Consider the following 17,406-nt stretch of genomic DNA (forward strand, 5'->3'; position numbering starts at 1 on the left):
CGTCATTCAGGGCGACTGGAATCGATAGGGGAATCGTTTGCAAAAATGCCAAACAATTCCAAGGAATTGAAACAGTGGGAACCGGTTGTCAATAAGAACCGGTTTTTCATTTCCATCCCTAGTGACCTAAATGAGTGAAAAGCACAGACCTGGGGAAGAAACTCATATCTAATAAGACAATACGGTTGTGTTGTGTGGTGTGTGGCTGATGGATGAATGTTTTGGGATTAATCTGGTTGATGATTTTTCTTTTGTTGCAAAGTTGAACCTGTCAATTAGGTTTGGTATGGTTTACCTTCCTGAGATGAGGAGCATGTGTCATGACTTAACAAGGCCTTTTTATGTCTTATTTTGATACTTTCACAGTGCACTGAAAGTTTTGTTTGATAATCTCTGTCGTCAGAGCAGATCTGCAGATTAGAAAGGAAAGCGCTATACGACACATGCCGGGAAAACCATTGCAAGTGAGCTTTTCTACATTAAAATGGGTTCTGGAGAAAGCCACTTATTTGGGACACAATCAGAAAGTGAGTCCCTGTCTAAAAGAATTCGGCAATCCAGGTAATCCAGTCTAAATTCTTCTTTTTCTTTTTAAAATGGCATCATATTGCTGACGGTGAGAAACTTAATGCGACGACAGATTCCACTATCAGCAATGAATAAATAATAAAAAAAATGGAGACCTGACAGGATTGACAGGAATTGACTGACTTGACTGACTTAATGCCAACATGTGAGGTTGCACCTCCACCCGGACATGACAAAAGGGTGGATGTATCTATGCGTGTTTCTCTGTTTTTACAGGAACAGAAATGTGCAGCAACATCGTAGGTTGCATGACTTAACCTTTTAATTGCCACTTTCTGTGTCTGTGAATTTACCAGTGTTATTCATGACCTTGTATTGCTCACAATGCAGAGATCACTGTGAGAAAGTGTGCATACACCTGCGCTGCACTAACATTTACATCACCTTTTCTACAGCAGAGGTTTAATCATGTGATTTACAGCATGACACACCATTGGTTAATGTTTTTCAACTACAGGATTACTGGTTTTTATGTGAAGGAAACTGTGTTTACAGGCTATGTGTTGGTGATCCAATTACACTGTGTTGTTGGGAAAATGTTGAAGATTACTGTGAGAATGTGTATACAATGTGAGACACATACTGTGTTGAAACCAGTGTCACTCCTTTTCAGTTACAGATGGTTAACTTTATTACTGTTAGGTTTTGTATTGTTGATTGTCATTTATGCTTAGAAATATCTACTTATATACGCTTAGAGTTTTATAATTAGTTGTAGATTGGTAGAGGTTTGATCCTTAATAGTCTGCAAACTTTGTGTGCATTCCAGAGCACTCTGGCTTTCACACCCACATCCTGGGAGCATGGGAGAGGCCGTGCCTTGTCTTATTGTTTTATGGTATAGGAGGACACTGTGGTCGCAAATTTTGAAGCCATCCTGATAACCTTCTCCCACCAACGATGTGGAGATCCAACCTCTTTAGATCCAATTAAAATCAAGACACTCAAAAAGATGATCTGTAAAAGAGTAGAATTCTTGGAACAGAGTTTAATACACTGAATCATATGAACAGCAGGAAAAATACATACAGACATTTAGCAAGAGAATTACATAGCAGAAAGCAAGCAAAGCAAAACCCCGGGGTGTACAGCCTTAAGCACAGACAGAGCCCTGGGGGTGTCCTCTGGTCCCCTAATATAGGGACCAGTATCCCCGCCCCCTGCTGCTGGGTAACTTTCCCACACGCCCAACACAGCTGCAGGGGTCAGGTAGCGGCCAAGGTCTTGGCCAAAGGCCAGTCAGGACTCCGGCTACCCCTTGCTCTGGCTTATCACAATAGGTCATGACACGGTCAAAGGTCACACATTAATCCTAATTATTAAATCTTATACAGCAAGTGGATAACATATACTACATAGGTTACATGCTTTCTCATATATTGTGGGTTCAAAGTATGTGTGTGTGTGTGTGTGTGTGTGATTATATTGTATGATATTTTATTGTGATGTGTTCAGGATCTCTGTTTCAATGTTACTGTTTTGGTTGTGCTGCATGAAAGACGTTGAGTGTGTATTAGGGAAGGTTAGTTACCGGAGCTGGAGAGTGAGTTATTCAGGCGAACTCTCAACAGCATTAACTGCCCTGTTACTGTACCACCTTAATTAACCTCGGTGAAGCAAAATGTCTTGCGCTTAAGACTCTACATGAAAGTTAAAATATATATGTTCAGTGCACTTAGATATATAGTGTATATAGTTACATAGTTATACATATCACACAAAAATCCACCACAACACCTACTGTGTATCTGGTTAAGCATAAGTGCCTTTTGTTTAGATGGGCGGCTTTGGGGAGCCTTCCTGGGGTCAGGAAGACACCCCCCCCCCTCCACACACACACACACACACAAGGTATTCTTTGTTCACATGTATACCTATATAAGATGTTATATGTTAATGAACCTATGCATATTCATGTAACCACAATAAAAGGAGTGCTATGGGGAACCTGGCTGAGAGTCTGACGGAGGTCAAGTGGGTGGAACGACACTTGGCTCCAGACAGGCCTCCCCGTGCACGGAAACATAAAGAACTTGCCTACTTGTGTCTTGCTTTGCTGTGTAATTACATTGTCTTCAACGTTCCAGCGAATCGGGTTAAGCTACAAACCTATCAATTACCTTTCACAGTACCTCTGGAACCTGTTGACCTAGGCCTGAGCTCCACGATGCTCCAAGGCTAATATTTGTTTTTCCCTAAGAGTGCTTGTGAAGGATTCAGCACAGACAGACAAGTGATGTTAGAGCAGATGTGCAATGAGTAGAGGAAATTTTTAATGTTGGGCTCATTATCTGAATCCTGTTGTGCTCATAGTGATGAAACGAGTAAGTGACATTACTTAAGGAAGGTTTCTGATTACAGTAATGTGGAATAAATACATGGGATGATTCATGATTTGGGGAAAATTAGAAAAGAAAAACTGCATATTACACTTGTCTTTGTGATGCTGAATACTTTATTACTCTTATGACCTCCAGTTGTTTGCAAGTGTGAAGGTTGATTTAACTTACAGATTTTGTTTTCCAGGCAATGATAGTGTGGATGCAGGCTCCAGGCAGAGCCAGGAGTTAGGCAAACTTAATATGCAAAAGACGCTGACGTTACTACAGCAGTAACCATAAAGCTGCGGTGGAACGAGAGCTATGCCACTGGGCTTTCCAGGGATCATCAAGAGGAGATTGTGGACAACAGAGGGGCATCTGACGGTGAGGGGAGCGTGCCAAGCTCGAATTGACAGCCCAGAGGGAATTCAAGGATGGCATCATGATTCTGTGAGCAGCACAGAAACCAGAAGCTACGGTGGTGATGGGGAATGACCGACGGCAATTTCCTATGAACATCACCTAATGCTGTGTCACTGTGTTAACCATACTTTGAAAATCTGAAGAGGGTCTTCCTTTGTGTCATTGTTGTTGTGATTTGCATCATGACCACTTCTACAAGACTGCTAAAGTGATTCAACAGGTGGGATCATAACAGCAGTAAAACAACTGGATCCAATACCCTTTCTGAGAAAGGTTTTCTGCAGAGATAAAAATGATAATAGAGGAGTCATAAGTATTCCCCCCACAGGAAGAATGCCTGAAGTGAGGTGATGAGGGTTGATAGAGGCCATAAAAAAGGGGTTCTATCATATAATCATATATGCTTAGAGGTATATAATCAATTGTATAATGATAGAGGTCTGATCCTTAGTAGACTGCAAAGACTCTGTGTGCCTTCCAGAGTGTTCTGGCATGCACACACATCCTAAGGTCATGAGAGAGGTCGTATCTTGTCTTTCTGATATATAGTATGGGAGGACACCGACTCTGTATCTGTTTAAGTATAAGAGCCTTTTGTTTAGGTGGACCGCTGGACTCCTGGCACCAGCTTTTAAGGAGGCGTTCACAGGGCCATATCTTGATACACACACACACACACACACACACACACACACACATACCTACACGTACACACAGACGGTACTCTTTGTTCACATTTATGCCTGTGTAAGATATATGTTAATGAACCTATGCACATTCATGTGACCACAATAAAGAGCTGTACTACGGGGGAGCTGACTGAGAGTAACTGGGGTTCAAGCAGCAGGAACAGCGCTTGATCTTGTCATCTCCCTCGTGCAAGAGATGACACAAAGTGTTCTGCCTGGTGCTCCATGCTTTGCTAGCTGCAGTAGAATTGTCTATGATTGTTCCAGCGATAGACAGACCTATCAGTAAGACCTGCATGTTAACATATATAAAAATAAAATCATTAAATATTATACAGCTCGACATAAAAAATGAATTTTATTTTAAATAATATAAATATAAATTTGTATTATGCATGGTGGCCTGGTGGTTAGCACTGTTGCCGCACAGCAAGAAGGTCCTGAGTTCAATTCCACCATCAGGCCGGGGTCTTTCTGTGTGGAGTTTGCATGGTCTCCCCGTGTTTGCGTGGGTTCTCCCTGGGTACTACCTGGGTAAAATCATGCAGCTTGTGGGAATAGGTTAATTGGTTAATCCAAATTGCCCATAGATGTGAATGTGCGAGTGAATGGGAGTGCGAATGGTTGTGTGTCCATGTGTGTTGGCCATGCGACAGACTGGCGACCTGTCCAGGGTGTACCCTGCCTCTCGCCCTATGACAGCTGGAATAGGCTCCAGCACCCCCCGCGACCCTGAGAAGGATAAGCGAAAGCGAATGGATGGATGGAAAAATTTGAGGCTCAAAAAACTGACTCAATGTAAAAATTCAGAAGTCATGAGGTGATTTCATGAGTAAATCATATGTGTCCATAACTGCATATACATAACATCTAAATCATATGCAGTGACATATTTGTCACATATATACAAGCCAAGATTCAAAGTTCATCCTGCACTTTAGACTCTCAGATGAAACAATCTCACCATGAGATACAGCTTCATTAGCAGATGGAGGCATCCATTTATTATTGACATGTAGGTGATAAGTATACCAGTTTCAAATATTAATGTCCTATTGGTGTGTGGGAGCCACACCACCACAAGCAAACTGCTGTGTGGGTGCCGATCGGGAGATTGTGGGAGACTGTCAGCATCAATTGTAAGACCAGTCAGAATGTTTATCATGGCAGCTATCACTATTTACACTGGTACCAACAGAAAGATGGAAACCCTCCCAGACGTCTCATTTATGCTGCTAGCTATCGAGCATCAGGGATTCCAGCTCGTTTTACAGGCAGTGGATCAAACTCTGACTTCACTCTGACCATCAGTGGAGTCCAGGCTGAAGATGCAGCAGTTTATTACTGTCAGAGTTCTCACTATCCTAACAGTCAGTATGTGTTCACACATTGAAAAGCAGTCGTACAAAAACCTCCCTCAGTCAGACTGAACAGAAACTGAACTGACTGCTGCAGCTGGAAGATACTGCAGAGACTGATACAGTTCACTGAGGACACACACACACACACACACAAACACACAAACACATGGCATGACATCTGATATGTAATCTCCACTTAGGTAACAAATCTGTACAATAAAATCATAGGAGCCTTTTATATTCTCCACCAATCAACTAAAGGCACCTTCACACTGAGATTTATATAATCACATGAATCAGCCTTTGAAAGTCAGAATGACAGAAGAGCACAGAGATTTGAAACACCAAGAACACAAGCTGCTTGGATGTAATGGGTATCATACATTTATAAATGCTGCATAAAACTGAAACAGTACTGTAGTTTTTAAAAACGAGTCTAACTCATTAAACTGACTCATATGTTATGCTGGCTGGATTTGAAATAATAAAGCTGAATCCCTATAAATCTAGACTTCTATAGCTCTCAAAACAGTCTGCATTGGTCTCATTTTATCAGAAGCTTAATAAAAATATGTAAAATGTTTTAACTGCAAATGTTAGAATTGAAACTATTATTAAATGATGAAATAGTTTACGTCTCTGAGCAGCTGTTGATTCCAATTTTCTTCTTCTCAGTTTCTTCCTCTCCAGCTGAGGGAGGTTTTTTATAGTGTTGTTTCACTGTGTGAGTGGGTAGTTGTGATGCTGCTGACAGTGATAAACTCCTGCATCTTCAGCCTGAACTCCACTGATGGTCAGAGTGAAGTCAGCTCCAGACTGACTCCCAGTGAAACGACCAGAAACTCCAGACTGATGAGAGGTAGCATCATGAATCAGCAGATTTCTGTAGATACCACCAGTGTTGGTCAAGTTACTTGAAAAAAGTAATTAGTTACTAATTACTGATTACCTCTCCAAGAAAGTAATCCCATTACTTTACTGATTACTTATTTTCAAAAGCAATTTATTACTCTATTACTTAGTTACTTTTGAAAACCATGATACACAACCTGAAAATGTAATAAAGCAATTGACCTTTCAGCCCAATCCTATTTCATCAGCATAATTCATCATATAAAATTAAATCAAATGAAAAAGTCTCTTTTAAAACTTGTTTCATTAGTTTTAATCTTTTAATTTTATGCACACAGTCTTTGACTTGAAGAAATTTGTTTAACATTTAAACCTATTTTCTGCAAATTCAAGCATATAAAATAAAATAATGTTTTGTGTTTACACTCACTCTTTCAGATAGATGCAAGTAAAACACAGCAGAAAATAAATAAAATCAATAATTCAGCAGCACTGAGTCATTCTTAAATCTACTGTCACCTGTTTAGCAGGAGTGGGACTGGTGCAGGTTTGCCCGGTGCCACAGCGATCATGTCAGTGGGAGGATCCGGGGGTTTCTCTGTGAATGTCACATTTCCGTGGCAGTGTGCTCGGTGCTTGCTCAGAAGGTTAGGGGGGTTTTTTCGCTGTAAAAAGAACTTTTCTTCCCACACAGAGTGCACAGTGGATGCTGTTTTTGTCACTCTTTACGGACTCAAACTCAAAGTAGTGTCAGTACTTCCACACTTTAAACGCTACATGCTCGTACTCTCTCCCGCACTACATATTCAGGATCCTCCTGCTCCACCAGGCCCAGGATCCTCCAGCAGCCACTAGGCCCAGGATCCTCCAGCAGCTGCTAGGCCCAGGATCCTCCTGCTCCACTAGGCCCAGGATCCTCCAGCAGCCACCAGGCCCAGGATCCTCCAGCAGCCACCAGGCCCAGGATCCTCCAGCAGCTGCTAGGCCCAGGATCCTCCTGCTCCACCAGGCCCAGGATCCTCCAGCAGCCACTAGGCCCAGGATCCTCCAGCAGCTGCTAGGCCCAGGATCCTCCTGCTCCACCAGGCCCAGGATCCTCCAGCAGCCACTAGGCCCAGGATCCTCCAGCAGCTGCTAGGCCCAGGATCCTCCTACTCCACCAGGCCCGGGATCCTCCAGCAACCGCTGGGCCCAGGCTCCTCTAGCAAGGCACCAACAAGTAAATCGACAGTGACTTCAACGGGCCATCACAAGGTAATACCAATCTCACCATTTTCAAAATGCCGCCTAAAAAAGCAAACCCAGGAGTTGAAGAGGAGTTGGAGGAGATTAGGAAATCACTTAATTTCATGTCTGATGAACTGAGCAAAGTGGCTAAACAACAAGGTATGTTACATGACCTAATGGATGAAATAAAACAACTAAAAAACTTGATAAAGGAGAAGGACAAGAAAATAGACGACTTGGAACGGCGACTCGAGGACCTTGAACAGTACACAAGAATGGATGACTTAGTCATAAGTGGACTGGAGACGCAACATCGAACCTACGCCAGAGTAACAGCTGGCGGAGGTAAAGATGGTGAAGATGCCCGGTAGAGGAGCTGCAAACGCTTGAACAGCAAGTGATAAAATTCCTTCAAACGAAGAATGTAAGTATTCAGAGCCATCATATCGCAGCATGCCACACGCTCCCCAGAAAAGACAGTAAAACAAAGCCAGCAATTATTCTTCGGTTTGTGAGTCGCAAAACAAAGATTGAGTTACTGAAACAGGGTAAGAAGCTAAAAGGGACCGTGTGTATTTAAATGAACATTTAACGAAAAAGACTGCTGAAATTGCAAGACAGGCACGCAGCCTGAGAAAACAAAATAAGATACAAGCGACATGGACGAGGAACTGCAAAGTAATGATAAGACTAAATGGCAATCCAGAAGAAGCGAAAGTTGTGATGATAAGAGAACTCAAAGACTTAGAGCAATATAAATAATCAGGAATCTACTATGGAATCTATTGGAAAAGTGACGACTGGATAATGAACAATGGGTATGGAAAATGTTTCTGGCCTTATGGCTCAAAAACAATGGGAAAAACAACAACAAAAACACATAAATGACATGTTTGGACACAGATTATAGGTTTCCATTCAGAGATATTGAAGAGGAAGACTTTGATTATGAGAAGGACTGTCAAGGAGGTTATTTTGCCACACACGCTGAGAAGATGAACTTCAAAACGTTTAACTATGCAGAGCACAACATGCATGACCCTGAAACTAACATTGATCCAGATAATTACTTCTACAATAACAATAATAGTACTTGTGAGTACTATACAGATGACCAATTTAATATGAATATTAAAATGGCAAAGGCATTGTCGGTCATACATTTCAATAGTAGAAGCCTGTATAAAAATTTTTCTAAAATTACGGAATGTTTAAGTAAGTTAAAAAGTTTAATATAATTGCAATATCAGAAACATGGCTCGATAATGAGAAAGTTAGTGAAATGGGATTGGAAGGATACGAATTATTTACAATGAACAGGGTGAATAAAAAGGAGGCGGTGTTGCTTTATATGTAGATAAAGTTTTGAAATGTAGTCTGATTGAATGTATGTCAAGCACCATAGATGACGTAATGGAATGTGTTACTATTGAAATCCATGTTGAAAAAGCTAGCAATATAATTATAAGTTGCATCTATAGGACACCAGGATCATGCCTTGAGACATTCAATGAAAAACTTGCTGCTATGTTTAGCAACCTAAATGATAAAAAGTGCAAATAATTTGTGGTGATTTTAATATAGATTTGCTAAACCCAAACGGACATCAGAAAACAACAGATTTCATCAATACAATGTATAGTAACTCCCTTTTCCTGTAATTATAAAACCAAGTAGAATAACAATTGATACAGCTACATTGATAGATAATATATTCACAAATAAAATTGACCATGAAATAGTAGGTGGACTTCTTATAACTGATATAAGCGATCATCTTCCTGTTTTTGCAATTTTTCAAAATTATTTTGGGATTAAAACTAAAAAAAGAATCAAACATTTGATATGATACGACATAGAACAACAAGAGCCATTGCTGCCCTCCAGGTGGACTTAAAGGAACACAACTGGAATGAGGTTTTTGCAAATGAAGATTCAAGTAGTGCATATGATGCATTCCTATCAACTGTAATTTCACTATATGAAAAACATTGTCCTTTAATGAAAATCACTAGAAAGCATCACAGATCAAATAAGCCATGGATCACAAAGGGGATAGAAGATGCATGTAAAATGAAAAATAATCTATATAAGAGATTCATAAAACTGAGGACAAAAGATGCTGAAATAAAGTACAAGTTATATAAAAATAGATTAGTAAATATTATAAGAACAAGTAAGAAAGAATATTACCACAAATTATTGGAGCAAAATAGAAGTAACACACAAGAAACATGGAGGATATTAAATAGCATAATCAAAAAGGGCTCAAAAAATAAGAATTATCCAGACTATTTTAAAAAGATAAAAGATATTGTGCTTGATAAAACTAAAGACATTGTAAATGAATTTAATGATTTCTTTGTAAATGTTGGCTTTAATTTAGCAAAAGAAATTCCAGAGTCAAGAAATAATAATGACCTAAATAAACATATTACTCAGAATGTGTCCTCCATGTTTATTGGTGCTGTAACTCATAGAGAAATAATTAACATTGTGAAGACATTTAAAATAAAAAGTCCACTGACTGTTTTGGTATTGACATGATGTTAGTTAAAAGTATTATAGAATATATAGTGCAACCCTTTCGCATACATTTGTAATCTGTCCTTTCGAACTGGTGTGTTTCCCTCACAAATGAAAATAGCAAAAGTTATTCCAATCCATAAAACGGAGAGAGATGTCAGTTTACCAATTACAGGCCAATATCACTACTCCCACAGTTCTCAAAAATTTTAGAAAAGTTATTTGTTAATAGACTTGATAAATATATAGAGAAGCATAATCTCCTAAGTGATAACCAATATGGCTTTAGAATGAAAAGGTCCACTTCGATGGCAGTGATGGAACTTGTAGAAGGGATATCTAATGCAATAGATAACAAGGAATATACTGTTGGTGTTTTTATAGACTTACAAAAGGCATTTGATACAATTGACCATTCTATATTAATGAATAAACTAGAGAGATATGGTATAAGAGGGATAGCATATAAGTGGATGAAAAGTTACCTGGATGACAGATATCAATATGTTGAAATCAATAATGTAAAATCTAATCAGTTGAAGGTATCTTGTGGTGTTCCTCAGGGCTCTGTGCTGGGCCCTAAATTATTCATATTATATATAAATGACATATGTAGTGTTTCCAAACTGTTAAAATGTGTATTGTTTGCTGATGATACCACTCTGTATTGCTCAGGTAAAGACCTAGAACAGCTTCTGACTACAGCGAAAAGGAGTTAAATATATTAAAAACTGGTTTGATGTAAATAAGTTATCGTTAAATATAAAGAAAACAAAATTGATTATTTTTGGCACTAGACAAATGAAAAATGTATCTAAAATCAGGGTTAATGGAATTGAAATTGAAAGAGTGTATGAAAATAAATTTCTTGGAGTGATAATTGATGATAAGCTGAGCTGGAAGTCTCATATAAATCATGTGACAACAAAAATGTCAAAGACCATTGCTATTCTCTACAAAACAAAGCATGTCCTGAACAAAAATCATTATACACACTTTATTGTTCTCTGTTGCTTCCATATATGACTTATTGTCTGGAGATATGGGGTAATGCATATAAAACAAATACTCTTCCTATTTTCAAGTTACAAAAAGAGCTATAAGAATTATAAATCAATCAAACTATATAGAACCAACTAACATTTTGTTTATTAATCTGAATACCCTAAAATTTTATGATTTAGTCGAATATAAAATGGCACAGATAATGTATAAAGCACAAAATAACTTGCTTTGCCGCAGTATTCAGAAGCTGTTTAAAGTCAGAGAGAGTCAATATGACTTAAGGGGAACAGATGTCTTTAAAACAAACAAGATAAGGACAAACATAAAGCAAAGATGTGTTTCTGTTAGAGGAGTTAACCTGTGGAATAGTTATGACAGTGATTTAAAAAGGTGTCGTTCATTTTCTTGTTTAAAAACATGTTTAAAAATAGAGTATTAGAAAATATATTAATCAAGAATGAAAAGAGCAAAAATAATAATTCTGAAACTCTTGATTGTTTTGCTGTGGAAATTTTTTTTTTTGTTTGTTTGTTTGTTTGTTTTTTGCTTTGCTTTTGTTTTTTTCTTCTTTGCTTGAGCCCTGTGTACAGGAGCTGCATGCAAAAGATTTTTGTTAAAAGGGTTGGCATAATAAGCAAATGCTTCAGCCAATACCTTTTGATTAGCCTTGGCTCATGATTTTTTGCTTTTTGGTAATCTTTATTTTGTATTCTGTATGCTAATCAATAAAATCAATCAATCAATATTATCCATTGTTGATCTGCACATGTCTGTTGCTGCCACAGACATCGGACACGCTTATGTCATTGTCATGAGACACTTTGACAAATAAAATCACGGTTTAGTAACGCAGTAACACAGCGTGCTTATGGGAAAGTAACAGTCATCTAATTACTTTTTCAATAGTAATCCCTTACTTTACTCGTTACTTTAAAAAAGTAATTGGATTACAGTAACGCGCGGTCCTGGATACCACGCAATGTCATCACTAACACCTGAGCTGGCTTTACATCTGATAGAGACAGTCTGTCCTGGAACAACAGACTGAGCTTTAGGCGTCTGAGTCAGGATGATTTCTGCTGATGAAGCTGGAAATATGAAAAACAAGTATTAATGAGACAAATCCAGCTTTAAAATGTACATCAGACAAAATTTATAGGTTTTGTTTTTTATATACTGCATGTTCATGTTGGTGTAGTTGGGTTAGTTGGTCACTCATGTTTTTTCTTGTTGACTTTGGACTTTCCATTAGGAAGGTTGTCTTTCATTTTAAAGAGATTCATAAGTTTTCTGAGGCTGTTATATTTTTCATTATTTTAACACGGATTACAGTGAAGCCATTTGACCCAGTCTGAACGTAAAATCAAAGGTCATGACCCAAATTGTACACATTAACATTTCCACTTTGGCTGCTTTTTGAGTTTCAGAGAAATCAGATAAAGAGTTGGGATTGTAATGGAATTAAACGTGATGAATGATTTTAAGAACATGGAGAATATGGCAAAGTGTATGTGTGTGTGTCTGTGTGTCCTCGGTGAACTGTCTTTGCAGTAGCTTCCAGCTGCAGCTGTCAGTTCAGTTTCTCGTTAGTCTGACTGAGAGAAGTTTTGGTACAGTCCTTTTTCACTGTGAGATCACCCATTGATTGTTAGGATAGTGGGTTTTTACAGACAAAAACATGGACGTGCCAGGGGCTCCCCGGTGTCACTGATTGTAGCCAACCTTTACATGTCTCTTTTCTTTTTTAAAGGGACAGTACCTAGCCACTAGGGATGGGTACCGGTATCCGGTGCCATTATGGCACCGGTTCTGACATAAAAGGTAGTAACCAGACCGAAAAGCGGCGCACATTTCGGTGCTTTATTTCAGCGCTTTTTTCCCCTGAGTTGTGATACACTTTAGATTCTAGCCAATCATTTTACCTTTCCAAGGATAGTAGGCGTGCCCAGGTAGGTACGTTCTTTTAGAGCAGAGTTACAGATTAAAAATGCCGAAGGCGAAGCGATCAAAAGTCTGGCTGTACTTCACAGCAAAAGATGCAAACTCAGCAGCCTGCAACAAGTGCTTTAAGCTGATACTGTGCAAAGGAGGTAACACCTCGAATCTGATGAAATGGCTGGCAACGCATAGCGGGGGTTTTTTAAGCCGAGAAATACACCGTATTTGATAGCTTGCTGCGAGACCTCACACCGACCACATCTTCTGCGGGTGTGGTGCCTGTTATCGGACCCGGAGTTAGCAACATCCCCCAAGAACTCGGAGAGGAGAGTCCTGGCCCCTAGCCCTGTCAGTGTAGCAAAAATGATGACGGATGATGATGGCAGCAGCAGCCGTTCTTCTCTGGGTCAGTAGCTTAATGTTGTTTGTGTGTAATTAACGTTGAGTACGCTAACCACATTATTAAATTAATGCGTGTAAGGTGAACTAGCAAACACCGTCGTAGTTACATGCGGCTGTCTTCTTGTTTGATGGCAGATACTCCCTTCACACAAAACAGTTAAACATGAGAGGTTTTTGGACAAAGTTTGTGTTTTTTCCATTGTTTAAGCACTGCTTCCAGCCAAGAGTGAGACCATATATGCCCTATGGCTGCAGAAAAGGCTAATATTGTTATCTTTTTACAAAAAAACAACTAAAAATGAAAGGTTTTAGGACAAGTTTGTGTTTTCCATTCTTTAAGCACGGGTTCGAGCACCGTTTAAGCACCGGCACCGTTTCAAAAGTACCGGTTTGGCACCGGTATCGGATAAAACCTGAACGATACCCATCCCTACTAGCCAACTAGGGATGTTTCTTTTTTTCTCATCTTTGAAATAAATAGCAGTTTAGAAATCAATCTCCACTACAGCATGTTCAAAATATTCAGAAACACACCTGTTAAGTCTAATTGTTGAATGTTTGTCATTATGCTTCTTAAATTTGTAAGGTCTTAGTTCAATCTATAGGATCAAGACATTCCTTTGTCCCTGACCACCTCTCCAACCACTCTGTGCTGGGGGAGGATTATTACACATCCCTTGTGAAGATTCTGTTTGATGTTTGGTAAGCTTCCTGCCCTTTGTATGGCTTCACTGTGTTATCCATGGTGAACCATACATTGGGTGTGGGGGAGACTACCCTCTTTATGACCAGGATGTTGTAGAAACAGTTGTGATCAGGAAGACACACACAGACACACACTCTCACATAACACACACACACACACACACACACACATTCTTACCTGCATACACACACACACACACACACACACACATACACACATACAGTGCCTTGTCTTTGTAACCAAGGGGGGTATACGAGGGGAGGTACTATTGTATTGTGTGAACTGTTTTCCCAATAAAAGGCAGCAGGCGGAGGCCGTCGTTGGGGTCATTTTGTGGTAGACACCGACGAGGCCTCCCTTGCAAGTAAATCAATCGATCGCTGACTGTCTTGTTTTCTTCATGATGAATAAGTCTCTAAACCAGCGGGGCTTGTGGAAACACAGACCCAACAACACCCAGATAGAAGAATAGTATTAATAACTGACTGCACACTTATTTCCACACTGTCATCCTCGTGTAGGTGAGAGGGAATGATGTCTTGCCCCCAAAACATTTTGTAGGTTTGGTGGCTCCTTAGAGTACGAGGACCTGGATGACTGAGAACCTTCACAGATCTATTTTCAAGCTGAGCTCAAAGGTCATAGCCAAGCTTTTTTCAATACACTGCTCAGCTTTCTTTATCATAATCATACACATCATGGTTTTGGCAGCTTCATTTCAGAGAAATAATTTTTTGCAAGATGAGAGATTGTTTCTCGAGACTTTCTCCAAATTTTCCTTGCTATGCAAAAAATGATGGTATTTGTTTAAGAGATATACAGTGTGTGTGTGTGTGTGTGCGCGCGTGTGTGTGTGCGTGCGTGCGTGTGTGTGTGCGTGTGTGTGCGTGCGTGCGTGCGTGCGTGTGTGTTTGTGTGCGTGCGTGTGTGTGCGTGTGTGTGCGTACGTGCGTGCGTGTGTGTGTGTGTGTGAGTGCGTGTGCGTGTGTGTGTGCGTGCGTGCGTGTGTGTGTGTGTGTGTCCTCAGTGAACTGTATCAGTCTCTGCAGTATCTTCCAGCTGCAGCAGTCACTTCAGTTTCTGTTCAGTCTGACTGAGGGAGGTTTTTGTACGACTGTTTTTCACTGTGTGAACACCCACTGACTGTTAGGATAGTGAAAACTCTGACAGTAATAAACTGCTGCATCTTCAGCCTGGACTCCACTGATGGTCAGAGTGAAGTCAGAGTTTGATCCACTGCCTGTAAAACGAGCTGGAATCCCTGATTGTCGAGTGCTAGCATAGGTAATGAGCAGTTTAGGAACTCCTCCATCTTTCTGTTGGTACCAGGCTAAAAGGTTAGAGCTATAAACATCCTGACTGGTCCTACACTTGATGCTCACAGTTCCTCCCACAGCAGAGCTCACTGCTCCAGGCTGAGTCACTGTGATCTGTCCTCTGGACTCTGAGGATACAGAGACAAAAACATAAAGCAGCTTCATGGTTTTGTGGGCTTCATTTCAGAGGGACAGATGTTGATAGAGGAGAGGAGTTTGATTCTCTGGACTTTACCTGTGAAGCAGCAGCAGAGGAGAGTCCAGATGAGGACGCAGATCAAAGTCATGTTTTTGATGAGGAGGATTTCTGTGGCTTCTGTTGTGATGAAGGACAGCTGTCAGTCATCCAGTGTTCAACTCTCAGGACTATAAACTCTCCCAGAGCACTGGAGCATGGTGCTGCTGATGCAAAGTGCCGCTCTATGGAAATGATCTGATTGACAGAAACAGGCAAGTTAGAATAGAATAGAAAGCCTTTTTTTTGTCACCATAAAGTTGTACAAAGAGATACAGAGACAATGTGACAAAGACACAAAGTTGCGGGGGGGGGCAAGTGCCAGAAACACATTATATTAGATTAATATTTCAAACATGACAAAATGCTAATCTTACAGCAGCAAAATGATTGTATCTCTACAGTTTAAACATTTCTTATGCACAGAGTGGATAGTCAAAAAAATTGAATCATCACAAATACATTATTTTATATTTATTACTTTAATTTTTTAGTCTCACTTTACTCTTATTGTCACGGTTTGCGAGGCAAGCCGCATGGTGTTATGAATGAAGGACCCAAGATTCAGGCGCAGGCTGTGATGCGAGTGAGCTTTTATTCCAACAGGTGAAAACACACAAAAAAAGTGAGGATGGCAAGGACAGAACTAAGGCTAAGTTCACACTGCAGGCGAAAGCGCATCAAATCCGACTTCTCTGACCCTATGCGCCCCATATCCGATCATGGTATGACAGTGTGAACGGCACAAATCCGATATTTTCAAATCCGATCTGGGTCACTTTCGTATGTGGTACTGAATCTGATACATGTCCGATGTTTTAGAAAGCGACTGCTGTTTGAACGGTCATGTCGCATTAAATCCGTCTTTTACGTCACTGACACGAGACAGACGCCAATTATCAGCTCCGGAGAAGACATCGTGAACTCTTCCAGGCCAATAAGTGTAGATGTTAGTGAAACTGTTGGGAAGACAACGTGAACATTTTATTTGTACTGTATAATCTGCAGATTCTGACAGAAATCTGCAACTATCCTTTGAAGCACCGCCTCTCTAAAACTGCAATAAGGATCATTATTAGGTTATTTACATTATTATGTAAATAACAGAATAATTTAAAGCAAAAATTGGGAAACATAAAGTCCGAAGTCTTTATATTAAGGGCCATCAGTCAAACAATACTGTTTGCTCTGGGTCTAAACAGAGCGCGTTGTGTGTGACATCTTCTTTTGTGCATGCGGGCTTTCAGCGTTCACACTAGAGAGCACTTGCTGTCGCATTTTATTTGTAGTGTGAACAAGCAGACAAAAAAATCGGATTTGATCAAAAAATCGGAATTGAGCATTAAGAGCTGCAGTGTGAACGTAGCCTAAGAAAGCCTAAACTGGGAAAAATCTAACAAACAAAACTCAAAACCATACTTGCAGGATAACAGACAGGAAGAACCACAGGGCGTGATGGGGAGAGAAATACGGACGTATCGACGATGAGTACTGGAGAACACACACTAATATACACAAAGGGAAATGAGGAAACAGCACAGAGGAGGGAGACACAGCTGAACCTAATAAGCAAGTCGAGACAGGGAGGACACAAAACTGAACACACTGACATAAGACACAGACCTTCACAATAAAACAGGAAACTCAACACACGTGCAAAGACACAGATTAAGAGACACAGGCTTTACACTGAGACCTGACTGAACTGGAGCAGAGGGAGCATGGGAACCAAACTAGGAACTAGAAATCATAGCAAAAGACATAACCAGAATAACCTAAAGCATAAGATAATAATAATTAACACAAAACACTGGGTC

General features: G+C 40.0%; 2 gene segments (V, D, J or C); one reads left to right on the forward strand and one right to left on the reverse strand.

Moving 5' to 3' along the window:
- LOC116317924 overlaps positions 1 to 17,406 on the forward strand; it is a 51,353-nt gene that overhangs the window by 17,334 nt on the left and 16,613 nt on the right.
- Positions 15,148 to 15,641, reverse strand: LOC120435476. The segment is given in 2 exon segments: positions 15,148 to 15,482; positions 15,590 to 15,641. Coding segments are annotated over 2 exon segments (375 nt in total).

The sequence above is a fragment of the Oreochromis aureus genome, linkage group 22, assembly GCF_013358895.1.
Source record: "Oreochromis aureus strain Israel breed Guangdong linkage group 22, ZZ_aureus, whole genome shotgun sequence".
Taxonomy (NCBI): Eukaryota; Metazoa; Chordata; class Actinopteri; order Cichliformes; family Cichlidae; genus Oreochromis; species Oreochromis aureus.